The following is a 27,425-nucleotide window of genomic DNA, read 5'->3' as shown; positions in this document are numbered from 1 at the left end:
TTCTCCTCCCGGCCCGGGTGGGGCGCCATCACATGACGGCGGAAGAGTGAGCGGGGCGGCGCGGGCACGTGAGCGCGCGGGGCCGCCGCCGCGATGGGCACCGCGCTGGACATCAAGATCAAGCGCGCCAACAAGGTCTACCGGTGCGGGGTGAGTGCGGCGCCAACGGCCGCAACCGCCACAACCGCCGCCGCGGAGGGGGCTGCGGGGCAGGGGGGCTGCTGCTGCGGCACGTCCCGAGCCTCTTGCAGCGCCTAAAGCGCGTTTCGCTTCCTCAGATGCCCCCGGGGGCGGAAAACTGCTCTAAGCAAACCCGAACAGGGCTTACCGAGCATCTGCTCAGCGGCAAGGGGCTCTGGGGCTAAATTACCGTTCTGTGAATCGCGTGTCCTTTTAGGTGTCACGTCGAAGTGGTAGAGGTTGCTTTCTGCGTCTGCCTGGCATTGCTTTATTAATATACGTTTCTAAAGAACTTGGTTATTTCAGTATCATAATGCTATGCCTGTCTTCATTTTTCTCCCCACTTGCTTTAAAGCTCTGTGAACTGGAGCTGTTTTTACACAAGGAAAGGATACGTCTGCTGTCTTAAAGTCAAAATTAAATGGGCTTTTATAGTAACTATATGTGGCAGAATTGTTTGTTTGCTTCTATTTTAACTCCAAGGGAAAAAGGCTTACATTTTTAGTTGTTTGGCTGAAATTTGGAGGTATGAGTGATGTGAAGACACAGTGATGAAAGAGCTGAGCCCTAGAAGTGCAGCATGAATTATTGATAGACATTCCCTAGGCACATTGCATGCAAAACAAGGAGTTGCAAATTTATTTTTAATTAAGCATGGAACGTATTCAGCTTTTCTTTTTGCAGAAATTACGTGATTGCTATACACTTAAGTGACGTGAACTATCCTAATAATAGCTTCAGCACTTTCATTAGTAGCACTTGAAAATGAAGAGATTCCTTAAAAAAAAAATCGTAGTTCACCCCAATGTGTCTAACTATTCATCTGAAGGCAATAAGTCTGCTTATTGTGAGTTATTTTTGCTTTTCTTGTTTATTTAAAGCTACATTTGGAGATGAAGGAAGGTGATGTCTAAATTTATGCACTGGTATAGTAGTATCCCCTTATGCCTCTAACAGCTTAATATAGGAGCACAAAAAAAATTTACTAAGACATATTTAGCTTTCTGTGTCCTAACTTAAACACTGAATGCCTTGATTATCATGTCACTGAAACCCTGATTAATCCCGCGTTGCTCTGTAGTGCCCCTCTCTTTCCTAATCATTCAGTTCTCTTTTTTTTTTTTCATTTTTTTTTTCAAAATATTCTATGCAGAAAAGTTTGGCTCTTGTTCTGAATTAATTCTACTGCACTTATTTTATTTTAGACCAGTAATACTTTTCTGCAGAAGATAATTACTGGCAAAGATTGGATGATAATTGTAAAAGTTTTACCGCCAATTAAGCTTCTCCATAGAAAGGCAGAAAGGGGTCAAACAAATTTTGCAGGTATCTTTAGAGACTGCATCTTGTGCTTAGCTGCTGTCCGTGCGTACAAAAACAGTTGTCTTCAGTTAACCACCTATTATGTTAAACCAGCTTAACTCAAGTGTGTTTGCTGTTTGAAACGATCCTTTTGCTAAGCTGAAGTTTCTTCACTTCCTATTTTTTTTTCATTACTCAGTATTGAGTAGCTAACAGCTTTGCTCTTAGTAGTTTCTTTTTGTTTCTATATATTTTTTAATGGAAAAAGTTTGGCATGCATTTTATAAAATAGTTAAGCATTATGCAAGTCTGTACAGGCTGTTACATGCTTTTTAAAGGAAATAAAATAACACTTATAATCAATAGGGAATTTCAGTGTTGATTATTTGTAATTTTTACAATTTTTTAAGAAAGTAAAGGCCAACCTGGCAAACAGAAGAACTTGTGGAAGAAGTTGTGGGTCTAAACCAAGATTGCTAATTGTTGGGCTGAGAAAGAGTACAGGTATGCCAACAGCTTCGGATTGAGAGAGGACCTGGTTTTCGTGCGTAAAGGGGCGAGGGAGCTCCTGCACTTCACAAGTGATAGCAGGCTTCCCCACACACACGAACTTCAGCTGTCTCGCAGTATGTAATAGAAACAGCTCAAGTATAAAATAGTTTTGACTCCTCTCTATTCAAAGACAGTGGTTTTTGAAGAGCTTGTGTTAGGAAGGGTTTCTGAGTTGCCCTTTAGTTCTTAAGAGAGGTTCAATGTTAGAAAATAAAATGTTAACTTGAAGCTGTTCTTCTCCCATTTGTCCCAAATACRGGGAGTCTTTCTGCGTGATGCTCTGTAGATAGTAGCTTGGGAATGGGTTATGCTCAGTGCYAGGAAATTGGCCTTCCTAAATAAAGGAGTTCATATGTTCAGGATTGTCCTTGCTGCTTATAGTTCAGCTGTGCCCATTTTTTGATGCGATAACCTAATTGCTTTTGCTAATTAAAACCTGTTAACAGAGCAGCACAGAATTAGGGCAGCTCTTGGTCACCATCCGTTYGTGCTGGTGCCGGCTGTTCTCGGGGTTGCTGCAGGGCCTCCGCTTGGACTCGCCGTGCGTTCCCGTCCCCTGCCCCGATGCTGCGAGTTCTGCCGCTGCCGTGCGGGGCTTCCTGCGCCAGGCCCGCTCGCGCCGTCGTCCTGCCTGTTGTGCAGGCAGCAGGCTGGCAAAACTCGGATACCCTCAGCCAGAGATGCGCACAACTAGGCTGGGCTTTTCTGACAAAGTTAGAACATCTTCTGGGAGCAGTTTCCTCAAGTTCTCTGAAAATTAGCAYGCTACGTATGCCACTGCAGCTTGAGTGACAACAGGAGGAGAAATAGATTTAAATATATGTTCTTGTGTATTTTTTTTTTCTCTTCTTAGGAAATTCTCTCGGGAGTTGTGGTCATAACAAGTAAAGACACAGTCCAGCACCAAGGTATCTCGTTAACAATGGAAGGGTCAGTGAATCTGCAGCTTAGTGCCAAAAGTGTGGGTGTGTTTGAAGCCTTCTACAATTCTGTCAAGGTAAGAACCGGKGCAGATTACTGTCTTTAGCAGCAAATTTTTGTCTGGGTTCTTAAATCTTTCCTTAGTAGTTTTCAGGTAGTTATAACCTCTGATAGGAAGCAGAGSAATCTCAGCATTATCTATACTGTGAGGTTTCACAGAATCACAGAAGGGYTGAGGTTGGAAGGSACCTCTAGAGATCATCCAGTCCAACCCCCTGCTCCAGCAGGGACACCCAGAGCACGGGGCACAGGGYGGCATCCAGGCGGGTTGGGAAGATCTCCAGAGAAGGAGACTCCACAGCCKCCCTGGGCAGCCTGTGCCAGGGCTCTGTTACTCTTACAGGGAGAAAGTTCCTCCACACATGGAGRTGGAGCTGCCTGTGTTTCAACTTGCACCCATTTCCCCTTGTCCTGTCACTGGCCGCCACCGAGAAGGGCTTGGCSCCTTCCTCCCTACATTCCCCCTTCAGGTATTTATACATATTGATCAGATCCCCTCTCAAAATGTAGTGGGAGGAGCACACATTAGATGCAGAGTTTTCTTCGTGGCTGAAATGTAATAGCGTAAATAGTATGGTCACTGAGGATATGCTGAAGGAGCAGGATATTTAAAAAGAACAGAAAGCGTAGAGGGGAGAGAGAGGCACGAATATAACGCAGTTAAATTTAGTGGGACTTCTGTCATCCGACTGTTTTYTGCAGAGCCCCTGAGAGTGTTGCTAGGCAAAGTACAGGACCTGAACTGCTCCTGGTGACACTCTTGGCCTGCAGAGTCCTTGAAGGCCTCTGTGCTGCTGCTTTGAGTTTGGAAGTGTAGTCTAATCCCTGGGCATGGCCCTGCGCTTGGATTTTGCAGCGCCAGGGATCCCGAGCTCCATGTGCTGTGGCTGCGCTGGTGAAAGGCAAGGCTGGCTACGTCCAGAGGCAGGAGAGCTGTGCAAAGGGACTGGCGCCAGGTAGCCTGGCCTCCTTGCAGAGTTCTGAAGCAGTCTTCATTTGTATCCTCATTAATTTGTTCACAGTCTGAATAATCAGCCCCTGAGTGACTGAAAAACAGTAGAAGCAAAACTGTGGGTATTTTATTTATTCAGTCTAGTCTAGCAGAGGGAAAAGACTTGGGGATCAGAGGAATTGGACCCTCAAGGTGAAGCTGCGCTAAGCGTGCCTCTTCATAACAATGTCACATCCTTTTCTCCCGAGTGTGARGTCTGGATTTGTTGATTTAGCTTTCTTTTAAAAGAGAGATAGAAACTCTTTTGAGACAAAGGAAAACTTATTTTATAATGGGTGAAAATGATCTAGCTCACTGCCCTTGGTCAGCATTGCATCTACAGCTTTGGCCTGGCGTATTCTGGTTGATCCGTTTGACTAGGCTAGTGGAAAGAGAGGGGTTGCTTTCAATTTTTGTTTTTGTATTAGCTTTTCTTTGTTTGTTTGTTCTTTTTGTCCTGATAAACCAGTGGATTGGTTGACACTACTGACAGCTGAGATGAATGTCCAAGTCTGGCACAAAAGTAGAGTGACACAGAAGAAGAAAGGGAGCTACTTCTTTTAGTGTCAGTGAACTGTTAGATTGAATTGGTTCAGACATTGCTGTTTCCCATATTAAAAGCACAGGTTGGAATAAATGTAAGGGGATTTCAGCTTTCATCTCATTACATCTCATAGTAATGTGAGTAACACTAATAATTACTCCAGTTCTAGCAGTTTTAAAAATAAATATTTAAAACAACTGAAGAGTAACATGATGGGCGTCACCACCCTTAACAATGAGAGTTTGAAGCAACTTAAGTGTGTTCACCAGAAATAAAAACCCTGGAGAAAACCAAAATGCTTCAGCCCATACTGCACTGGGTATGCACACAGTTTCCTTCTCATCTGCTGGTTTTGCAGGGTTTGCTCTATTCCTTTGCATTTAGCAGGCAGCTGTCAGGATTAGCAGGCTTCCCCAGGCAAAAGGCCACTCACAGTTACCCATAGTTACAGGGAGAGACTAGTGGTAGATACAGGTCTTAGGGCAGGGGAGGGAGGAAGCAGAGAGCTACCTGCCCAGCTGGCACCGACCTGCTCTCCTGCCGGTCCCTACCGCTGCTAAGAGCCRTAACTTGGGAAGTGGAGCCCTGCTTGCTGGGGTGCTTGCAACTCTGCTCTTTAGCTCCCCACTTAGTATTGGACACAACTGCAAAGCAGGTCACAAATACTTCCCTTGAGGAAAAGCATTCTGAATATTTTTTTTTCGTTGTAAGGTTGGAGAAGTGCACATCAGAGAAATGCTTGCATTTGGGGGAACCTGGGAAGTCTGTTTAGCGGATGTTGCTGGTTCTTTTTGAAATCATGAGGCTATCACTTTGCTTCAACTTAATTCTCTTCATATTTATCTTTGCAGCCTATTCAGATTATTAACAGCACTATTGAAATGATCAAACCAGGAAAACTGCCCAGTGGAAAAACAGAAATTCCTTTTGAGTTTCCCTTGCAAGTGAAAGGCAACAAAGTTTTGTATGAGACTTACCATGGCGTCTTTGTGAATATTCAGGTAAGGCAGTCAGATCTGTACATAAAATCTGAACTTTTCTTATATTCTGAATATATTTTAAAGCATCTCTTCTCCTGTGGAAGTAGAGGAAATTACAGGAGACTCTTTTCATAGTGTGTGACTTATAATATTTTTTTGCTTAYGTCAATTCGAAGAATGACCAGAAAGCTGGAGATCCTTTGAAGAAAGTACCTTTTAAGCAGCTCTTTAGTAATATAGTATTCTTCCCTTATGTACAGTATTTTCTAGGTATGACTTAACATAAAACTAAAATCATGTTGACAAGCAATCATTACCTCCAGGTACTAGTTTTTTGTTTTGATTTTATTTTTTACAGATTCAGTATGAAACTGAAATTTTACATGCTGATAGTTTCATCTAGTTTTGATTTTTATGGTGAAAGAAGTTGCATTTCCCATGTCCACACTATATAGTGCATAGCCAAAAATAAATGTTGATATGTTAAAAAATAAATTTTGATCTAGTTTCAGCATTAAAAAACCCCTTGTTTCTGCTAATAATATTTCAAAATACTAAAAAATGAAGCGGGCTGGCTCACCAGGTCCATCTTAGACACAGGCACAAATCCTACTGGGACAAAGCTACCCATGTTCAGAGTCTGTTCTCCCGTGTTCCCTTGTCAGAAGCATCCTCCTGCTAGAGGAAATCTTTCCATGGCTCTTTGATTCAGCCCTTCCCTATTGAGCAGGTAACCTAGGAAAGATGGCAGAAACAGAACGGTAACGAGATGGCTTGTGTGAACCCCCKCCCGTCGCCGCTGTTTCAGTAGCTAACCACTTCTGCAGTAGTCACGTTGCATCCGTTATTCGGCTGAATCTACTCCCTTCGTGACTAGAAACAATACCCAGCTGTGTAATTGTGTAAGGAGGACTCCAGTCAAAGTGATGAGAGCTTGTCGCCTCTGCAGAAACATAAATTGTTTCCTTCTTGTAGAGATGCAGAGTAGAGTTTTCTGCCCGAACCTCTGTGTACAGCACAGTTGCAACACAGTCTGTGGAAATAGTTTTGAAATTTTACTTTTCTTGGTTAAATACCAGTTTGCCAAAGTGTGATTTGTCTTGGTTTGGTTTTATTTGGCTTTTCTCGTTTGTGTTGGGCAGAGGGGATGGAGGGCAGAGTCTTCCCAACTCTTGCATGTGCCCATTGCGTTAGCTGAGCCATCGGAGATGTGTCCTGTGTGCTCAAGAGGTGGAAAGACAGCCACTAAATGAAAACTTGCAGATCAGTACTAATAAAAAGGTATTGGTTATTAAAAAACAAACGAACAAACACCTTGTAAGAGCTTACTGAGAGAATTTGCTTTGACACTATATAAAATGTAGCTGAACTGAAAAGTTTTATAGAGAACAGTCTTGAATTAAAAGATAAACCAACCTACTAGCTTACTGGAATTAACTATAAGAATAAAGAATGTAAAAGTCAGGACRGCAGTAGACCTGTAGAATTAGACATTGATTTCTTGTTAAACTCCTTAGCCATGACCTTGTTTTCATGGAGTACAAAGAAGTGGCAGTGGTAGAAAAGTCTCAGATGAAATCCTTTTGTTCCGTTCTTAGATATTCGGTCTGTCTGGACATTGAATACCATGTGTTTTTCAAAATTGTATTTAGTGAGGTGATGTTTTTGGTTTACCTGCATCTTTTGCATCTTTTGCACGTGGCATCTTTTTAGTTACTTACTTTGAAAATGTTACTGAAATTTTAGATTTGATGTACACTTTGAGTATTATAATAGACGTGTAGGGTTGGCTTCCAGTCCAGCAAGTTTAGCTGCATCTAGAGAGGAGAGAGCTTTGCAGCAGTGGGCAGGGGTTACGTGCCGGGGGAGGAGCTGTGTTATTTCCCCATCTGGGAGCTCTGCGTGGTGAACAAATGGACATCACCACTGTAATAAAGCTCCTAGTCTTGTCTGAATGTGCGTCGCCTGCTGCAGTGTTTTCATTGCAACTTCTTTGCTTTTGTTGTTGTTGTTTTCATTGTTGCAGAGAAAATAACGATCCTGTTTTTCCTGCTTTTCAGCACAGGCAGGTAGGTGATGCTTTCTCAGTCATGGCAAGAAAACCCTGTCTGAAGATCTGGTCCTTGTCTTCCAAAAATCTAATTCACTGCTCTCTACCCAGTTTTGYCTCCAGCTCTCTGGCAAACTTTGTTCTTATGTCTGCCAGTCTTCAGCATCCATTAGAAACTCGCAATTTCCAGTACAGGGTTTTGGTTAATTCACAAKCAAGTTAAACACATTTCTGAAAGCTGGCCCTCCAAGCCATTTGCTTATCCTGCGTTCCCACCATTTGCACTCTTCCCACTGCTTGGCTTTCCGCCTAATGTAGCATTTGTTGTTTGCAGTAGGTATGTCAAAAATGGTGCCAAGCAGGTTGAGTTGCTTTCCATAATCCAGATAACTTATGATAAATACCTGTTGTTTTAAGATATGCTTTAACAGTAAATGTTTCTGATTTTTTTTTCTCGTTTACTCAGCTTCTTTTTACAGCCTGAGAATAAAGTGTAATTAAAAGGTTAATGATTTGGTCTTAGCCAATATATTTTTTTCTTAAATACCCTAAAGATGAAAATATAGTCTCTCCCAAGGCTATTTATTTGATAAAATTGATAAAACAGTTGCATAGATGAATTGGTGGAGTTCATTGGATATTTCTTTTTTTGGCGTTTAAGCAATTCAGGCTTGAATTGCTTAAAAAATTTCTCAAGCTTTAAATAAAGAGACCATTTGCTTTCTAGCTTGTTTATATTTCTTCAGACCACGAAATGGAAAAACAGACCATCAGCAGTACAAGGGTGCACCACCTATGTCCCCTGTGATGTCTGCGTAGCTAAAGGTGCTGTTTAAGAGCAGCTTTGGAGACCCAGCTGGTGAGGTGGATGGTTCATGTGCTACCAACCACCCTCCTGCTCCTCAGCCGCGGGCTGGTGGCTCCCGTGGGGAGCAGTTACCAGCAGAGTTAACCTTGCTCCTCCTTGACTTCCTTGTGCCCTGTTGCTGGGAAGTTCAGCTTCTGTGGTTAAAGGCAGATTCCTATTGAATAGGTTTCTGTCTGTTACCACCGTTYCCTGTGGGAGCAAAGGCAGAAGGGCTGTGGATATGTCCTACTGACAGCCGCTTGCGCAGTGCGTGGAGAGCGGGGCCGTGTTCGGTCTCGGCTGGACACCCCTCGGCTGCTCTAGCCCCACGGAAGTTCTGCTCTGTCAGGGAATCAGTCCCCCAGTCTCGTAGGTTGTTATCGTGTATTCCTGCAATACACAAAGTATTTGTGGGACTGTAAATACAAGCACTCTTTMATCTGGGAGCATCTAAAATCAGCGTCGTCTCATCTCCTCCCTTTGCACTCCCTTCTRCCCATCACTGGTACATGTGTGTTGCCCGTTAATCTCTTGTAAATGAAGTCTTAGGTATAAATAACCAGTAGCCTTCTGCACATATCCAGCAAAAAGAAGAAAAAGAGGCTTAGGGAGATCTTAACTAAGTCTCTTCCTTTTCTCCTCTGTCTYGTTCCTACCAGTACACTCTACGGTGCGATATGCGACGTTCTCTGCTGGCAAAAGACCTGACTAAAACTTGTGAATTCATTGTGCACTCGCTGGTAAGAATGCTTCATGTTAAATATATGAGGTGATTTTTTTTTCCCTACCTTCATTTAAAGTGAACTTCTGCAGTGCTTTTCATAGAAACAAGTAGCAGTGCTGCAACTTACAGTGAGAACACCTCTGATGTGCATGAGTCAAAACAGCTCCTCTTGAAACCAGAGTGCTCAGTAGAACAGAGGTGTCTTCTCTGCTAGGGGTTTCTTCTGGATAGAATTACACCTCTGTTGGTTTTTCTTCATTTAGAGAAGTCTTACCTGGTACAAATGTGATTTAGATAATAAGATGCTTGTATTCGTTTTATTTTCTTACTCATTCTCTTCACTTCTGAGACAGTGGTAGCTTTAGAAGCTAAACATTACAGTGGTCTCCTAAACTGCTTCAGCCAATCTGAGCCTTTCTTAGGCAAAGATGCCAGGCAGCCTCAATGTCAGTGGCGGAGAGGGGAGTGCAGTGGTGAAGAAAAACACCTGTCTTCTGTTCTGGAGATGATTAACTCTGCTTTAGAGCATTAGCTATCTCRGAATGCCCACGTTAGGAGGGCACCAAGCTGGAAATAGGTTTGGCACCGTAGTGTTATAAAGCAAGCCCATGGTTGGCAATATAGTGAGCACATATACCCGGGGTAACTAATGTTCAGATCCTGCAGATAGCAGCACTGAGACAGTTTCCTCCTGTCGCAGTATCTTTGTGGGACTGAAGTTTGCCTGTCTCACAGGAAGTGCTTTGTCCTGTGTTATCTGGAGGTTCCCATCCCAGCTTGTTGTTTCGAGTTTTCATTGGCTTAAACACATGCTCAGAGCATCTGATATCAGTACAGACCRTGCAGGCCTAATTAAATACTTTTCTTTTATCCAGAACTTGCTAGAACATACTGCTTGCATCGCTCCTTTGAACTCTGTAGCAGGGCCCKAAAGCATTAGCTTGTTTTTATCTTATTCACAAATACTGGTGAAATTGCAAAATGGTGAAAATGTTACTACTGTGGTACTCCTTTCAAAGTTTTGTCTAGGTGCTATGTAGAGGGCTCCTGTTGATAAGGTTTCGTTATTTTCTAAAATATATTATGCTGCGTTATATAGGTCCATTATTAGAAGTAAGCCATGGTTGTCAAAACAGTGAACAAATTATATATTATGCAGTTCCTGGTTTCATTTCTCGTTGCCAGTGTAGCTCGTGCTGGATCGTGAGTCAGTAAGTCAGGCCAGATCTCCCAGGCAGGGAGAATTAATGAGGTCTGCCTGCACATACCCTGCGCACTGGCAGCGCTCGCTGTACCGGGTCCTTTAGCCGCCTGCTTGACCAGGATTTGTCGGTCACAGAAAATACAGTCAGTCTTTCTGCTGATGCCTCCCATCTTGCAGCTGGGCAGCAGGAGCTATTTTGAATTCTTCGGTAGTGAAAGCAAATCCTAACTGGAGTATTTTCCAGTTCCAAAGTCTCGTTTTGCTCGATATAGCTAAGAAGCTAAACTGTAACACTAAAACAGCACTATACTGGATTCCATCAACTGAGGATCTCCTAATAAACTTCAAGATGGCTTAAGAGACACAAGCCCTTTGCTGAAAGGGCAGCAGGTAAAATGGGAGAGAAGGAAGATCAGAGCACTCGCAGGTAACAGAGGCCAGAGGGAGACTTTACAGAACATGGAGGATACAGACTTATGGGCCAGGCTTATTTATAATCCCCTTCCCACCTTGAATCATTTTTCAAAATCCTAATAGTGAAAGGAGACATTACAAGGGGCAAATGAATTGTCGTTGTTTATAAACACTGAAATGTAAAATTGAACTTTGTTGCAYAGTGCTCCAGGATGTGCTTCAGGGAGATTAGCAGTGCGTTTTCCAGGAGTTTCCAGGAAGTTTGCAGGTGTCAGCTTTGGTTTTGGCCTTCAATATAGGAAGGGTTTATGCCAGTGATTTATGAAGGGAGACCTTACAGTGGTTTGGTGCAATGACAAAAACATCCACAACTTAATGCAGTCTATCTGCACATTCAAAATTGTGCCTTGAATTTAGACAGTATCAATAATGAAGGTAGGAAATGTCAGATCCTTCATTACATAGATGCATCCTTTCAGCATTAACAGCCCTAAAAAACAGCCTAGGCAACAATGCTCGACTTCATTGGGTTTTTTTAGTAGTCAGCAAATATTTTGTAAATCATGTAGCTTATAGTTGAACTTTTTTGTCCCTCTATAGTCACAGAAAGGGAAGCTGATGCCAAGCCCAGTAGACTTCAAAATTACCCCTGAAACCTTGCAGAATGTTAAAGAGGTAAGTTTCTAACCTATATATAATGTTCAGGTAATTCTAAATGAGAGAAATAAAATAATGATTAAATGCCTTCCTGTAGGTAATTTCTTCTTTTTCTTTCCTTTTTTTCTTCTCTCTTTTTAAGTAAAAATCTGTTGTCTTCTGGTTGTGTGACTCATGAGAAGTTGCATGGTGAAGGAAAGAGCTAAAGGTGTGGGTAGAAAACGTGTTGTTTCCGTGCACCCCCCGCGCTGGAGCTCCCCTGCACCGGGAAGTATCCGGGGGCCGCCCCAGGAAGCCCCACAAGCTCTTACAGGAGCTGCGAGGCTCTCGCAGCTCCTGGGCTGTCCTCAGGCAGCTGTGGCCGCTGCTGCGAGCTGGTAGGAGAGCAGCCTCCCTCCAGCTGCTCTGAGCGAGTGTCAGCACCTCTGCAGTTGCCTCCTTTTTAKCAGGCAGGAAGAAATGCTGCTAGAAGGGTGATCCCGCATCCACAGCTGCGCTGTTGTCCAGCTCTTTAACCGGTGTATAACCAGCATACAGTACAATACAGTTTGAGTCAGATGAGCATGGCAGATGTCCTTTCCTTCCTTGCCAATATTTGCTGTTGGAGATAAGGTTGCAATGCTGGGAAGAACGCTGAAATGACGGCCCGTGTTGTAGTCCGCGACAAAACAAGGCACGGTGCCGCTCCTCGGAGCGCTGCCCAAGCCGACCATCCCTTCCACTCCTGCCAGCCRGTGGCTTCCAGCCCGCATCTCCCGCTCCGGGATGCGCTGCAGTGTGGAAGCGGGGTTAGATCCTCCCAGGACAGATTGCCCCTGGGCACGGGGATGCTTCAGAGGGGCAGTAAGAGATAATATCCTAATGCATCTGTGTACGGAGGCCTATTTAAAAACATGCATTAAGAAAGTTACTTGAGCCATTTCTGATTTTATAACCGCAATAGATAACTTTTCATCTTCTCTGTAAGGATGTGTTTTTGCCTCTGGCACTTCTTACAGTTATCCTTTGGCTTTGTTCCCTTCCCTCCCTGCCGCCCCGTCCTTTCAGAGAGCCTCGCTCCCGAAGTTCCTCATCAGAGGCCACCTGAGCTCCACCAACTGTGTCATCACGCAGCCGCTCACGGGGGAGCTGGTGGTGGAGAGCGCCGAGGCGGCGGTCAAGAGCATCGAGCTGCAGCTGGTGCGCGTGGAGACCTGCGGTGAGCTCCCTCCCAGCACCGCGGGCAAACCCTGCACGGGGCTCCCTTGGCSCCGGCAGCTTAGATGTGCTGCCTTGGCAGAAGTCCTGCAACTCAAAAGACTTTTTTGTGTGTGTCGGGGGGAATTAAAGCTGTTGCAACCAAAGCATAAATTAATGTAAACGATCTCCACAGTGCTAAACTCGAGAGCTCTCATCTGCAAAGTTACGGCAAAGGGCAGAATGTTTTGGGGTTATTCCCTGGTAAATGTGTGTTTGAGTTTTGACTACTGCTTTGCCTCTTCTCTTTCCTGCTCATCCTGTGGATCCCTCCCTGTCTCTCCCCAGGCTGTGCAGAGGGCTACGCCAGGGACGCCACGGAGATTCAGAATATCCAGATTGCAGATGGGGACATCTGCAGGGGACTGCCCATTCCCATACACATGGTGTTTCCCAGGCTCTTCACTTGCCCTACGCTGGAAACAACCAACTTCAAAGTGGGTGAGTGCAGGGGCCGGGCTGGGCAGGCATCTGTGCTCGGAACGAGCCCCACGTCTCCCTTCGGCTCCTGGCGGGAGAGGTAACGAGAAAATCGCTGTCAACAGAGCAAGAGAGCGGAGGGAATAGGTTCTCCTCTAGAGGYTCCTCGAGCAGTACTGTCGTACTGCTGTGCTCCTTTTTATTCCTCCTCCTTTCTGTTTCCCACTGTCCTGCTGCACAGATCGGAAGTACAGCTGCTACAAAACTTCACCTCTTGATCTTCATGGGCCCCGTCTTACTGCTTATTTTTGGCCAAATCCCGCATTTTCATTAACAGACACTTAAAGCCCAGGTCCCTGTCCCAGGCTTTTGTTCTTCTGCTTTGCAAGTCAGATTTTCTAATTTGTGCAGCATTTCTTCATGATCCTCCATGACAGCCCGTTGGTTTCTTGTGGATTTGTTGGGTGTTCCCAGCTGTGCCGGGCTCGAGCTACGAGCCTGTCGTGCYGGGACCGCCTCCGCTTTCGTGCTGCGTATCTTTGGACAAATGAGGGAAAATTTTCCAGTTTAGAGTGCCTGTTTCCTCAAAAACATGTTTGCACCTAATCTATACAGTGATTTTTTTGTTTTTTTTTCCTGTGGAATAATCAATAGCTTTCTGTTCTACGTGTAGCACTTCTAGTAATTTATAATGACAAATTGCGACTGTTAATACATCKCTTCTTCTCTGAGAAGAGCCTTTATATTCTGTTACAAAGATACTGAAAAAAGGATAACAACTTATTTATATGCATTTATTATATATAAATACATACGTTATTATATATATCTTTCTCTCTAGTTCCTTCCAGTTAACTTCCTGTGATTTTTGTATTCTGTCTCCATTTAAAGACATAGCTCTGATCCRTGTTCTTTTTGGAACAGCATAGAATACAATTGGGTACATTTTCTTTTGAAAACTTATTCATGGAATGCAGGTCATCATAGTTTTTTAATTTACTGCTTAGGTTCCTTTCCTGTAAAGGCCAAAATGGTCTGAGAATATTGTATTAAGTTCTGTGTGCGCTGACAGCACTAACAACCAGGTCTGTCTGCCACCTCTTTCACTTCCTACTTTCTTCTAAACAACAAACATGGTTTGGAGAAAGACACCCCAAGCCAAAGACTGTTTTTAGGGCGATGTTGGAGCTCCCAGCAGAGCGGGATGAGCCAGGGATCTGTGTACGGGTGGTCCCGGGTGTTGGGGTCAGGTTCCGCCTGCAGCAGCTTGCTCTTCCCTACGCTGCCGSACTACTTGGCTGCAGAAGAATCCTGAGTCTTCCAGCAGCATGGAAGAGCCCTGAAAAGTGATGTACGGGAAAGCAGGTGGAACCTGCTGCTGATGCCAGAGTTCATGCCAGTTGGAACCTGTTCTTTTTTCCCTCTTCCCGCAGAGTTTGAAGTTAACATCGTTGTCCTTCTGCATGACGATCATCTCATCACAGAGAACTTCCCCCTGAAGCTCTGCAGAATGTGAACAGCCACAGGAGAACCCTCTAAGGAGCTACCCAAAAAGGAGGAAATGCTTCCAAGACAAGGTGGAATTTTGTCCATGGATTAGCTTAACTAAAATCCCATTCCTTCTTCCTTACTGCGGGTAGTTTTCATGTGTTCAGCGCTCTGTGCATCTTCCTGAAGGCTGCCCCTCTGCTCTCAATACGTGAGGCAGGAGTGTCCCGCTGGTCGCCCTTGCCACCCATCTTTCTGACTCAACAGCTGKGTCTCCCTGCTTTTTCTCAGACAAATCCGGAAGGGTTTGTGGGTTTTGGCACTTCTACAACTTGCACGATGTAGTAAGTTGTCTCTGGAACAAGTACTATGTTCTGAAATACGCAATGTTCTTTAGACTTCTTAAATCTTTAAGTCCTGTTATATACTGTGTATATTATGTATGGGGAGATACTGAATGTGTGATATAATGCACAATAGAATGGTCTAAGATATAATAAACAGTGCTGCAAAAATATCACATGGAGTTGCATGGGTACTACAAGGTGAATGTGAAATAACAAGAAACAAAGATTCTTCTGGTCACACAGGGAATATGAATCTGTCTGGAACAAATGATCTTGGAGATGAAGTTGCTTGTTTTGTGTGTGTGTGTGTGCGTGTGTGTGTGTGCGTGCGTTGTGTGTTTTGTTATTTCCTCCTCTATTGCATTGGCTCTTCCTAGCCTTAGACAAATTATACTCTTTAGCTTTGCTGTTTGCATGAAATAGCCTTAAAGAACCAGGATCAGTTGAAAGTCCTAACAGGGGACTCTACTTGATGTATTCTCTGCATCATAATCTCTCCCGCTTATACTTTCAAAGCCCAGTGTTGATGTGAAGAGGGGCTTTGTAAACTCTTGTGTTGGGGATGACAGCCGGCACAAACTGCCTTGTTGCCTCTTCTGGCCGACTCTGCTCTGAAGTAGGGAAAACTGCTTGGAAAGATGTTCCTGCTGTGGCAGGTTGTGACTGAGTGCAGGACTGGGCACTCCAAGGGTGACTAACCCACTGCTCTTATTAATGAACTTAATTAATATTGGCATGCATCTCAGAGTATAATCTATGCTAGAATGGTAGTGAAGGAAATCATATTCATTTACSCTTTTAGAAACTCATGAAAATGTTTCCCAGTATACAGCTTAGACCTTCCTGTGAGCAAGGACAGTGAGTAGAGGGGAAGCCCAAGAAATAACTTCCCTCAAAAGGAACAGAGAGTGGACTTTGTTTTGTAAAGTTAATGTAACAGCCACAGCTTTCCACTTACTTAATCGTTTTCAATAAAATTTTGTGTAAGGAAGGTGGCAGGCTAAGAAGGTGAGGAATAACATAAGGTTGTCACCTTTTTACTCATACTTAAAGCAATAGCGTGAAGAAAACTACTCAGACAAGTTTTCCTGAAGCTTTATGCAGTGATACGGTGGAGCTGGAGACCCATTTTGCGCTCTGTATATAAGAATAAGGACCCGTGCAGCCCGCTCGAGSTCGCCCCTGCGCCCCGCACGGCAGCGGACGCCGCCCCGGCGGTTACAGCCGTTACAGCCGTTACACGGGGCGCGGCCGCTGCCGCTCGGCGCGGGGCCGCCCCGCCCTCGGCGCAGGGGCCGCCCCCGCCTGAGCGCGGGCCGCGCGGAGCTGCCGCTGGCGCCGCGCGGCGGTGCCGGTGCTGGTGCCGGTAATGATGTCGGTACCGATGCCGGTACCGCTGCCGGTACCGATGCCGGTACCGCTGCCGCCGCTGCGGCTGCGCGAGGCCGCCCCCAGGCGTGACGGCTGTGCGGTAGGGTGCCTTGAGCCAGCAATGGCGGTGATAAACCTGCCTTACAAGAGCCTGAGGGATCTGCCCTCTTGGAACTTGGTCTGAAATGGCTGGCGCTGTTTACCTATTCTAAGGCTTTCTCTTTAAAGAGGTAGAAAGACTTGCCTGTAAATAGCACTAGAATCCATTGGGTATTTAGGGAAGAGAAAGGACCAGGTTCCTGGAACAGTAGCTGCCCTGGCCTTAGCTGGGCTGTGGCATGAGACCTGAGGAGGAAAGGTACYGTGGCTGGTCACAAAGGTGCCTATGGGGAACGGCAATTCCTGGCCCTGAACAGGCTCARGGCGCTGCCCCTTCCTGCTCACGCAGTTTTGGCCCTGGGGGCTGATGCCCAGAGGGCCCCTTGGGGCAAGATCTGGGATTGTCCCTTCCCCTTTGGGGAAACAGGGAAGGAAGCAGCACAGCTGGCAGAGCAACCCCCCCAGCCTCAGCTCCCCCTCCGGCACCATCCGCAACTCAAGAGACTCAGCAAAAATAAAGGCAGGAAAGCGCAGGGGYTGGAGGAGTAACTTTATTTTGTCACAGAATACCAGTTATCACAGTAGCAGGCTGAAGCTTTAATCAATAGCTTACTCCATTTGGGAAACATACAATCATCCTTAGCATGRGCTACTCTAATCTCTTACCATCAATGTGATCCTGCTTGTACCGAGGCCACAGGCSTTCCCGCTTTTCCTGAGTGCTTTGCTGGACATGATCTGACTGGTCTTTGGGCGATCTGAGGCGAATCTTACAATAAAGAAGGGACACAGGGAGGGATTCCAGCCCTTTAGCTGTTTCGCTTCTCTACCTCACTCTTAGCATTCCTGCACAGAATGCACCTGAACAGTGTTGCCTCACCAGAAATAAAAGCCCTGTAGTTCTGATTGAAACAAATCAACTCTTGACCGAGGAGGGAAATTTGAGGCCCCTGCAGAGCTGAGCTGAGCAAGATTGAGCCCAGGAAGCCCAAGTAAGGCTATGCAACAAAGTCATAAGAATGCTTAAATGCTTTTTATTTTTGCTTCAAAATAGTACTAAAAGAAATTGTTTAAATGGGTTTAATTTGAGCTGATGATTTATACAGAGGCTAGAGCCACAATAATATCAACTTCATTTATAATGTAATTAGGCTTTTCATGATCATTACCAGGAAAAACGACGAGGAAGAAGTCAAAGCTGGGCTGTCCAGAAGACTGCTGGCGTGTCCTGCACATCACCTACTGTATGATACTACATTTTATTTGTAACATGTCAGCTCTGGAGGGCAGCCTCCCTCCCTGCTGGAGCTGTGCCCAGGCCTCACCCTGTGCCGAGGGAAGGCCACAGGGAGGTCAGAGAGCCCTCAGCCAAGAGCCTGAGCGGCGGCTCCCGACACTTGGATTTAGGGATCTGGGCCTGCGGCAGCTCCAAAGCGGCCGCCTGGCAGCTCCGTGTCCAGTAGCGCGGGGGGCACCGCGTGTGCTGCTCTCTGCAAGCCAACCGGGGCGACATCCTTTCCTAGGCTCCCCTCACCCCTGCTTTGCTTTCCCTATCGTGGTGGTTAGTTAGTGCAGTACCAGTGCATTTCCTTAGCGTTTGATCAAATAAAGCGAGGTTAAACGTRTTTGTTTCGCGGAGAAAGTTCAGGAAAGTCTTCGGGTAGCAGCGCGTGAACACGGCAGATGGGGCAGGTGCTCGAATGTTCCTTGAGCCACGTTCCGATGCACTGCAAGGAGAGGGAAAGCCAGAAAACAGCTCAAGGCTGGTGGGAAGCACTCACCTCAGGTAGGCTAATACTTACACCCTCGGCAAACCGCTTTCCAAAGGGTCCTGTAGCCTCTTGTTAAAATGTGCAGTCAGAAAATGGCTCTCTAACTCTGATGCCGTACTAAGCAATCTACACTGGACGCTATTTTCAATAACAAATAAGCAGCAAACAAATGTGTTGGTGGATAAAGATCACTAGCAGCAGTAACAAAWTATTAAAATATGCGTTTTTTTACTACACCAAGTTGTATATGCAGCTACTACCAGGTAACAAATACAGGTTTTGCAGTGCTAGTCCACGCTGTAGATATTCTGCAAACAGAAAGTGGGACTTTAGCAGGGACTTAGAAACCAAGCTGACTTAGCCCCTGAGGAGGAAGCTTAAACTCATTCTCATCAGTTACTACTTTGGGTAAGAGCTAAACACCCAAACTGGAAACAACTCACAGRGTAGGACAACTCCTAGTGTACAAACTACATAAAGGAAAAGTGTGTGCACTTTTTAGCCATTTTCTTTTGGCTTTCAGGAAATGTTGTGTCCACGTAAACTCACACAGAAAGGAGAGCATAAAATCCTTACTTCTCTGTGAAAGTGATGTCCACACTCCAGCTCACACGAGTCTCTGCTTCGCTCCTCGTGACATATTATGCAGAGTTCGTTGTCGGAGGCCTGTAATAGACAGCGTTGTGTCATTTGAAAGCTAGCACCAATTAACTATCCAATTCCAGAAAGCTAATGATTATAATGTTAATAAAAGCGCCCACGACATCCTTGGGTTATTCCATGTCTCATGTTAGCCACAAACAGTGCATGTTAATAACTTCAAGGCCAGTGAAATGGTAGAGAACTTACCGGATCATCTGACTTTTTCCATTTGGACCTGGATGTTGCTCCAATCTTTCCCCAGGGCTGGGAATTGGGCCGAGATGGATGTGGGTTTTGACTTGTGGCGCTTCTAGGCCTTGCCTGGCCCGGGCTGGGCACAGGCTGCTCCGCAGCTGCTGCTCGAGCTCCGCTCTGTCCTAGGGCGGCGGGAGGCACCGACCTCGCAGYGCTCCCTGCTGAAGCTGGAGCCTGGCAGGCAGCGGAAAACAGGATTGAGCAGTTCCCAGCCCGGAGCTGAAGAGGGGCTCTTCAGACTCCGCCAAGCTTGTCTCCCACCACGCAGAAACATCAGCACGTTACCTTGCTTTGGTGGTCCAGAATGAGCTCCGTCACCCTCCCGAGGATCTCCTCCAAGCCCAGGCCGGACAGCGTGTTTCCGTTCTGCATCTGAACTTCTTTTACGAAGTTGACCAAGTCTGAACTGAAAGACAGGAGTAATTCSAGGCTGTTGATCCTGCGGCTCCTGGGCTGAGCGCAGCACTAGAGCCTGCTGCCTCCTCGCTGCGCGGCTCGTACCAGTAGAGCCTGTAAGGGACGCCAGCTTTCCCTATGCGATGCAGCCCTGCTCGCGAGAGCCTGCTTCCAAACCCCCTCTCAACAGCCAGGCTCTAGCCAATGTAACTGAATATAAAAAAAGCCCCAAATATTAAAGTGGTGGTTCTAGTAGAAAAAGAGGTCAGCACTGTAGATCTATTCCCTTATGGATCATCTCCATGGAAAGAACAGAACCCCTTCCTCTTCCTCTCTAAAATTAGAGAAACATCTCATGAAACATCCACTAAGACACAAGACATATAACTAGGGAAAAACATTCTTTTGTATTTTATCCTTTGAGGTCTAGTGAAGAAATGCATTAAAGAAATACCTGCTGTAATTTGGGAAGATGGCCTGCAGACTGGCAATGACTCTGTCAAACGCTTTGGGCAGCCCTCTGCTGTTGGGGGGCGCGGGTGGCCCCAGCTGGGCGGCCGCGTCCCCTGGACGGCTCTGGTTGGGCCGGCCCTTGTGGGAAGCTGCTCCGGGGGCRCGGGCCGGAGGCGCTGCCGAGGCTCCACCGGAGCGGGCTCCTTCCAGGGGGCTGGCGGGCGCTGGGGCCGCGCTGCCGCTCGCAGGGGCCGCGGCACCCGCAGCACCCACGCAGGCAGCAGCGGGAGGTGGCGGCACCGCAGCCGAGTAGGAGACAACGGCCGGGTCGCCGAGGGGAGGCCRGCTCTGCTGCCCCTGCGAGGAAGCAGATCCCCCAAGTCGGTAACGGGCCTGGGCAAACGCTCAGCGCGTGGGGCAGGAACGGGCCGTGCCCGGTCCCGCCGGGCAGAGAGCAGCTCCCGGCAGTTCATCTGCACCGGCCCACAGCCCCTCGGCSCGCGCTGCCCTCGGCCCGGCTGCTGCCGCTCGCACCGCTGCCCTGGCCCCGTTTGCTCCCCAAAGATTTGGTGCCCGCGGACAGCTCCGGCTTTACAGGRCGGCTGCAGCGGAAAGGGCTGCTCCAATAAATGCCCCCAGCCTGGCAACAGAGCACCCCCCTCTCAGCTGGTGGGGCAGCCTGCACAACGCAGCGTTGGGGCACACGCTCTGCCCGCTAGCGTCAGTGTCGCGGAAGTCGGAGCTGGCGTCGCCCAGGAGGACTTTTTCTTTTCCTCTTTTTTTTTTTTTTCCTCCTCTCTTTCTTTTTTACCCTAGCTACTCCCTTCCATAAATGGAAAGAGCTCCTAAAAGTGAGCTTGCTTGTTTGACAGCATCGCTGCTATCTGCTCCAGACCTTCACTGCTTTAAAAATGTTTTCCAAGCTACAGAACTAAAATTCTATAGTTATTCAGGTTTGAATTGTAATGACGGGTTCTCAGTGTTTTGGTTTAACACCTTCCTGAGGTGATATTTTACCTKCTCTGTCTCCTTTGTTTCCTTTGGAGAAGGCAAAGAAAGTAACTAACTTTTGGAATAAGGTATTGATCTATGAAAAAAACAGAAAATCCTACACTTTCCTGAGAATATGAATTTGTTTTATATTTATAGGTTATCAATCTAGTTTTACCAAATCAAACATATAAAGGATGAATTTAAACATTACATAGTAAAGCAGTCTCAGATTGCTAAAACCGAGATGAGTTTTTATAAGTTTCCATATTACTTAGTTCATAGCCTTATTTATTATATTTATTATATTTTTTGTGTACAGAGAAGCCTAAGCTTCAAAGATAAACTTAAGTAGTCAAGAAAAAAAGGACTTTTCATCACTAATTTTTTCATTTGGATTCACTATTYACATATGAAAGTTTTGAAGCTGAAAGAATTACAGGAATATCTGTCCTAGGAAGCTAACGTTGTGTCTCTGCAGGGACCAAAATGTTTCCAGTTGTGTTTATCTGGGATGCGGCCGCTCTAGGTTAATTCCCATAAATGGGATAAACTCCCTCTAGCTCACGGCAGATGCAACCGGGAGTTAATTTGGGCATCCGCAATCAGTTACACGTGTGGGCAGAATGGGGGCCTCTCTCCAAGGATTTGAGTGCGACAAGCAAGTCCCAATATCCACGAACGTGCCTACTAATTCAGATTGAATACGAAGGGTTCTGAATTTAACCGTCAGCACTCGCCCCTAGAAGGGCTCGGGGATTTGTTCCTCACTGAGCTTCATCCTGCTGCTCTACGTCGGTTAAGCTGGAGATGAGCAGGGCCGGGTGACCCTGTGCTCACAGCTGCAAATCCTGGTTCTAACGCACCTGGCTTAGGAAAGACAGCCAAGCTGAACCTCCTGGGTGCCTGGGAGCACGTGGCTTGGAGATGCAAGGTACGTACCAGGACACAGGGAGGAGGCGGRAGCGCTGCCGCCTGCCTTTTGGTGAGGCAGTTCCTGGCACCATTTTTCACCATCTGAATTTTTTCTTCATATTGAGACTGCAGACAGAAAACAAATCCCCTTCCCAATTAGCACTAATTTAAGCTCTTTCCTTAGTCAAAGTTGCATAAACATAACTACATTTTGCAGAACAATAAAAACACCATGCCTTTCAAATGGGATAGTCGGGCTGCAATTTGGTATAGAAACATATCTTTGGTAAAGTACTTGCATTAGCCTGAAAGGGTTTGGGAAACAGAGCGTGCAGCGTGTTCACTTCCACTTCTTAAACTTACCCCAGACATTTTAGACAGCTTTACTCTTCAAACATAACAGAAAATTCACTCTCACTATAAAGAAGTTGCATGGACTGCTGATGCCCAAGAATTGACTGCTTGGACTTGTTTATCTGGGAACCAATTTTGAAGTTCTATAAAGAACTTTTTTTGCTTTATAAAACCCTAAGCCGTTAATTGCAACTTAACTATACTTTAATAATCAGCATTTATTGATGCTTTCTTTTAACATTACAAAACTACTCTTCAGTATTTGGAGGACAAGCTACTGAAGCTTTAAAGTCAGTTAATAAAAAAGGGAAAKGCAGAATCATTTAAGAGACACTTGTGCTTCTCCAATTTCCAAATTGGTTTGGCAAGAGAAATCAAGACTTACCTCTACTTCTTCCATTTGTTTCTTAATACTTAGAAGAAATGTTTCCCAAGAATCTATTTGTGACTTCTGCTGGGGTAATAGCGCTGCTGAACTGCGGAAATACAAAGGTTTTTGGTTAAAACTCCAACATTCCCACTCCTTTTAAGACTAGTATCTTAGGAGAGCCCTTCTCCCCCCATCTCCCCCCCAAGCTAAATCCAAGTTATGGACTGCAAGGAATTTATATTTAAACTACTGGCACCTAGATCCTATCCACTTAGAAGTGGACTCCTCCAACAGATAGCAGTATATGGGCAATCAAAACATGAGGAGGGCTTTTCAAGTACCCCACATCCGGGTAAATTACGACATCAAAAACAAGTTATACTTAATACAACACAAAAACCATCTCGAGTAATCACGCAGCAGTTTCTCTCAGTAGGCAGCACTAACTGCTGCATTAAGTCCCTACCTGCCCCCCGACTTCAGCGCCCGGAGAGCGGCCTCCGCGCTGGCAGCCGCGCTGTGCAGCCTGCACAGCTCCGCTTCCTTCCAGTTTTGGAGTACTGACACCTGGAAAAAAATATATATATATATATATTTGTTTTTGTTTTATATATTTTGTTTATATATATATGGTTTTGTTTGCTTTAAATGCAGTACAAGCACTACTTCGGCACCAGGACTAAAAACTCGTGCTAGATTCCAGTAGGCATCTCAAACAATAGTTTGCCGATGCCGAATGGGAAACCCATTCGTATTAATGCGGCTTCCAGGGGCAAGGAAGGCCGAGTGCAGGGACAGGCACCACAGACCCTGGACCAGAGCAGGGGCTGCAGGTCCAGCAGGAGCCACCTGCCTCTTACAGCAGCATTCAAACCTTTTGTAAAAGGAAACCATACTTCGAGATAGTTGTTCAACACATTTCCAATATAAAATATATTGGATGGCAGAGATCTTCATATTTATCAGCACTCCCTTCCTTTCAGYGAAATACTCAAGTGAATTGTTGAATTCTGAGTCTACGTGCTACAGAGGTAACTGTCTATTCACTCATCATGACTTACTTCTAAAATGAATTCTTACTTTCCTTAGGTTAATGCATCTATTCATAATTGTGTGCGTGTGTGTGTGTATATATACATAATATATAAAAACAGGATAAGTATTAAACTGTCAATCACTAACTGCATTTTATTTGGGGCAGTCCTAGATGCCCCAAGCRTTCTGTCTATGCACTTTTAGTATTAAGCAATGATAAAGTGCCTTGACGAGCTGAAAAGTTTGGCAGGGCAGTGTCACAAGCAGCAGTTGTCAATATTTAGCACTTTTGATGTATATTGCTAAGGAGCCTTAGAAGCTACTTAAAAGCAAAMAGTCTTCATTAAAACTTCTCACCAAGTGTTCTCCAGGCCCCCACCTCCTGACCCAGGTTCCAGCAAAAAAGTTTGAGGATTTTTGGTTTGTTTGTTTGTACCTCTGCGGATATCGCTCTTTTCACCCACTCTTGGCAGTCAGCCTGGCTCTTTTTTATAAGTTCTTCCAGTTTTCCTTTTTCATTAGCAAATTTATTACTGTGGGGAAAAAAGAAAAAAAAAAAAAGTGATGATTTGATCATTTGATTAACCTTTACAGCTAATGGAGCAGTGCTGAAAAGCGGGGGCAGGTCTGTGCCCCTGCATCAACAGCGCAGTGCTGCGCTCGGCAGCCCCACGGCGGCCCTGGGGGCAGCCCCACGGCGGCCCTGGGGGCAGCCCCACAGCATTTCCCAAGCACATTCTGCTCTGCGGGGGGAGAATCTCAGAGGACTCCGAGTACAAAACTGTGATTGTTCTGAGCTTAACACAATCGGTATAAGAGATGTATTTGTAAATGACATCCTGACTGTACAATACACACAAATAAATAACTTTTAAAGTATTTAAGATGCATTTACGTAAAGCTAGAACTAGACATGTGCAGAGATCCTAACTGCATACAACATCAGTGTGTTTGTCCCACATGCAACTTSTAATGTGCTCTAAAATACATAAAAATACCATATATCAAAGGAACTACCTAAGAGTATTTTTTAAAACCCTTTTATTTTGAATTCTAAATACCTATCTAACATTTACCTGTGCTAAGGAACCTGTATCACTTATTCTGTTAGTCTACTTTTTAGCATGCTTATTTCTTCTGTGCATTCACTCCGAATGAGTGAGACCGACAACTCTAACAAGGACAAGTCAGTAGAAAAGTGTAAATATTGCTGAAGGGTAAGAGAGTTTTACCTGGTCTCGAGGCATGTATTGAAGTACAGCTTATACTGCTTTTCCTTCTCCTCAATGTTCTTAGAATACCTAGAGTAATGAAACCCTTATTAAACATGCTCTGAAAAACATTTCTTCACTCACATATAGGTTTCACATTCCTCTATAGCCATAGTGGACAGTTATGCAGTAAATCTATATATCTGATTTATAGGCTGTTCAAGTACACTGTAAGGGTGCATATATATAGATATATATTAGTCCTAATTAAGGACTAATCCAAGAACTGCATTTAACACATTTTCAGAATGATGCAAGTAGGGTCACAAGTTTGGGCTTTTGCTCTGCGTGCTTCTCTCAGCTACTCAGTGTTTTTTTCATGCTTTTACATAAAAAAAAGAAGTTTATTATTATTTAGCTGCAATCTAGAGTCACTACATAAGACTGAAACTTATAAGTCTGTTGGATACAACATTATTTACTATTGCTTGAAGAACAAGGTACTGTAAATCTGCATTCAAAGCGAGCACCTACGTGTCATTGGACTCAGTGTGCTTTTTGATGCTGTGCCTTACTGCTTTTAAGCTCTCTTGGTTTTCTTTCTTCTCCTGCTGCCATTTTTTCTTCCTTTTTTCTAGATCTTGATCCAGCCACTCCAGCTCRCTCCTTGATATCTAGGAGCAGCAAAGGAGAAAGCAGAGGGCATCGTTTCCGAGAAGCCCTTTTCCCACAGCATGCGCTAAAACGGATGGGCTGCTCCGTGCGGGAGCGGGGCCACACGCGGCCAGTGCTGCATGTGCTGCCCCGGGCCCCTCCGCGCTGCCCCCCTGCACGCCTTGCCCGTGGGGCAGCCTCCAAATGGGCAGCCCGGCCCCCCGGGCCGAGTGGGGCACCCAGGCACCCCCAAGCGCAGCTCACAGGTCTGTGATGCAGCCCTGCAGCTGCCCTGATCGCGTTGAAATCACCACGTCAGGAGGGAAACGGGCGCCACGAAGCCCAGACACAGGCACCCGCATCCGCTGCGGACAAGTCCAGCTGTCCTGGCCGGCTCAAACTCTCCGAGTTTCCGTTTTGGGGAGCACCCATAGAGAAGCACGGGCGTGAGGCTCCGTTCTCCCCGCTGGGCAGTTTGCCAGGCCGCTCGTGGCCAGCACCAGCGCGAGAGTTCGGGAGGTGCCGAGGGGCAGCGCAGGGATTTAGGCCAACACGAGCTGCATCTCCTCAAGGAGCAGGGAGGCAGCACTGCAGAGCTCTTCACTCCTTGGATCCAACCCAGACCGAGGCCTACCCAGGGACAGAGGCACCCAGGCCCCGTGCGYGCGCTCCCCAGACGGGCAGGGTCTTGGGGGTCACTGAGCTGGGCTGCACGGGCGTCAGCTCTGCCATTTAGGTCTCCAAAATACAGTGAATTGATCACCTGCAACATGAAACTAGGGAGTCTGTCTTTACTAACCAAACTGCTGCAGGAATAAAGACGTTACCTCTATTTTTTCTGCACTTTTTTTTAAGAGCTCTTTTAAAACGCTGATTTCCTCTGAGCTTCGACCTTGTAACTGTTTGTATTTTTCCTGTGCTTCTTTAAGTTGTTCTTTTAATACCTGGTGCTCCTTTTCCATACGCAGCATATCTCCCTGCAAATCAATGAGGAAAGAGACTCCAATGGTCATTATCCCCAGGGCAGCAAACATCCAGGACAGGTCTGAAATGAGCAGTCTACTTCCAGGTGAGATTCAAAAAAATCTGTAGGATTTTTCAGAGGAAGCTGTGCGACAGTCGGAGTAGGTTTCAGCAAGTTAACGTTCACATCTGAAACTAATGCAATATGAAGAGTCTGAAGGCCATATCCCTGCTCATCTGCTGCTACAGGCAGGAGACTGACACGAACAACAGCCTGGGCTCTCTCGGTGCCCAAGTGGAATATTTGAACAAATTCRAGATTTTTGAGGGGAAGTATCAGGCAATGCACTTTAACATCTACATAGCTACAAACAAAACCCACACACCTCCAAACCCACCTTCTTTATGGACCTGAGGTTTATACCAAGGGCAGCGAGGAGTATGTCCCAGCATGAAGGGCTGAAGGCCATAGCTGTTATTTGCATCTCATTTGCTATCTTATTTAGCTTATTTGTTATTTGCTATCTGAATTGAGGAAAGCTGTTTTTGCACTACTAGGGACTCCTTTAATGTGCCTCACGAAAAAGGTAAACACGCACATAGGTCACTTACCTGATGCACTTCAAAAGGATGAAATGGCAAGGTATTAGTTTCCCTGTCAGCTACTTCACGAGTTACCTGGAATACAAAGCATCCTTAGCCAAGAAGTGCTCCTGGCTGCGTGTACAACTAGCAGGACAGTTTTCCTGCCTTGGAGGGCCTAGGATACCTAGCTGACAGTCTTACAAGTCCACCAATTTGCAACACATTCCTCTACACTCTAAGAAGAAATTAAGCAAYTGTTTGCAGTCCATCTAGGAAAAGCACCTTAGTACTTTCCAAACTGTCATGYTCTTTTTGACCATGACTCTCAGAGAGATAACTCAAAAATGAGTTGCACTTTCAGCAGAAACATGGGGAAAGATGCTGAACATTTCCATTAATTATTAAAAAGCACTACAAACACTTTTTCCATCTTCATTTCTTAC

At 45.6% G+C, this 27,425-nt stretch overlaps 2 protein-coding genes across 2 annotated transcripts in view; one reads left to right on the top strand and one right to left on the bottom strand.

The window, feature by feature from the left end:
• The first annotated feature begins 93 nt into the window (after positions 1 to 93).
• Positions 94 to 15,073, top strand: VPS26C (VPS26 endosomal protein sorting factor C). The gene is made up of 8 exons (XM_026053041.1): positions 94 to 150; positions 2,888 to 3,031; positions 5,402 to 5,551; positions 9,087 to 9,167; positions 11,370 to 11,444; positions 12,474 to 12,624; positions 12,951 to 13,103; positions 14,516 to 15,073. The coding sequence occupies exons 1-8, from the start codon at positions 94 to 96 to the stop codon at positions 14,596 to 14,598; spliced, it is 894 nt and encodes a 297-aa protein (XP_025908826.1). The 3' UTR covers positions 14,599 to 15,073.
• A 2,102-nt stretch (positions 15,074 to 17,175) lies between these two features.
• The window catches only part of TTC3 (tetratricopeptide repeat domain 3), a 48,132-nt gene continuing 37,882 nt past the window's right edge, over positions 17,176 to 27,425 (bottom strand). The window contains exons 34-46 of the mRNA XM_026053022.1: positions 27,010 to 27,075; positions 26,262 to 26,411; positions 25,315 to 25,454; positions 24,802 to 24,870; positions 24,006 to 24,102; positions 23,001 to 23,101; positions 22,550 to 22,640; positions 21,682 to 21,936; positions 19,907 to 20,262; positions 19,342 to 19,462; positions 19,009 to 19,230; positions 18,736 to 18,825; positions 17,176 to 18,114 (exon numbers count right to left, since the gene is read on the bottom strand). Coding sequence (XP_025908807.1) covers positions 18,004 to 18,114; positions 18,736 to 18,825; positions 19,009 to 19,230; positions 19,342 to 19,462; positions 19,907 to 20,262; positions 21,682 to 21,936; positions 22,550 to 22,640; positions 23,001 to 23,101; positions 24,006 to 24,102; positions 24,802 to 24,870; positions 25,315 to 25,454; positions 26,262 to 26,411; positions 27,010 to 27,075 — 1,869 coding nt within the window. The 3' untranslated portion in view covers positions 17,176 to 18,003. The remainder of the gene's footprint in view (positions 18,115 to 18,735; positions 18,826 to 19,008; positions 19,231 to 19,341; positions 19,463 to 19,906; positions 20,263 to 21,681; positions 21,937 to 22,549; positions 22,641 to 23,000; positions 23,102 to 24,005; positions 24,103 to 24,801; positions 24,871 to 25,314; positions 25,455 to 26,261; positions 26,412 to 27,009; positions 27,076 to 27,425) is intronic.

The sequence above is a fragment of the Nothoprocta perdicaria genome, unplaced genomic scaffold (genome assembly GCF_003342845.1).
Source record: "Nothoprocta perdicaria isolate Ctin4 unplaced genomic scaffold, notPer1 scaffold_96, whole genome shotgun sequence".
Classification (NCBI taxonomy): Eukaryota; Metazoa; Chordata; class Aves; order Tinamiformes; family Tinamidae; genus Nothoprocta; species Nothoprocta perdicaria.
The sequence above is the reverse complement of the archived record's forward strand: the minus strand, read 5'-3'. Positions and strand labels throughout refer to the sequence as shown.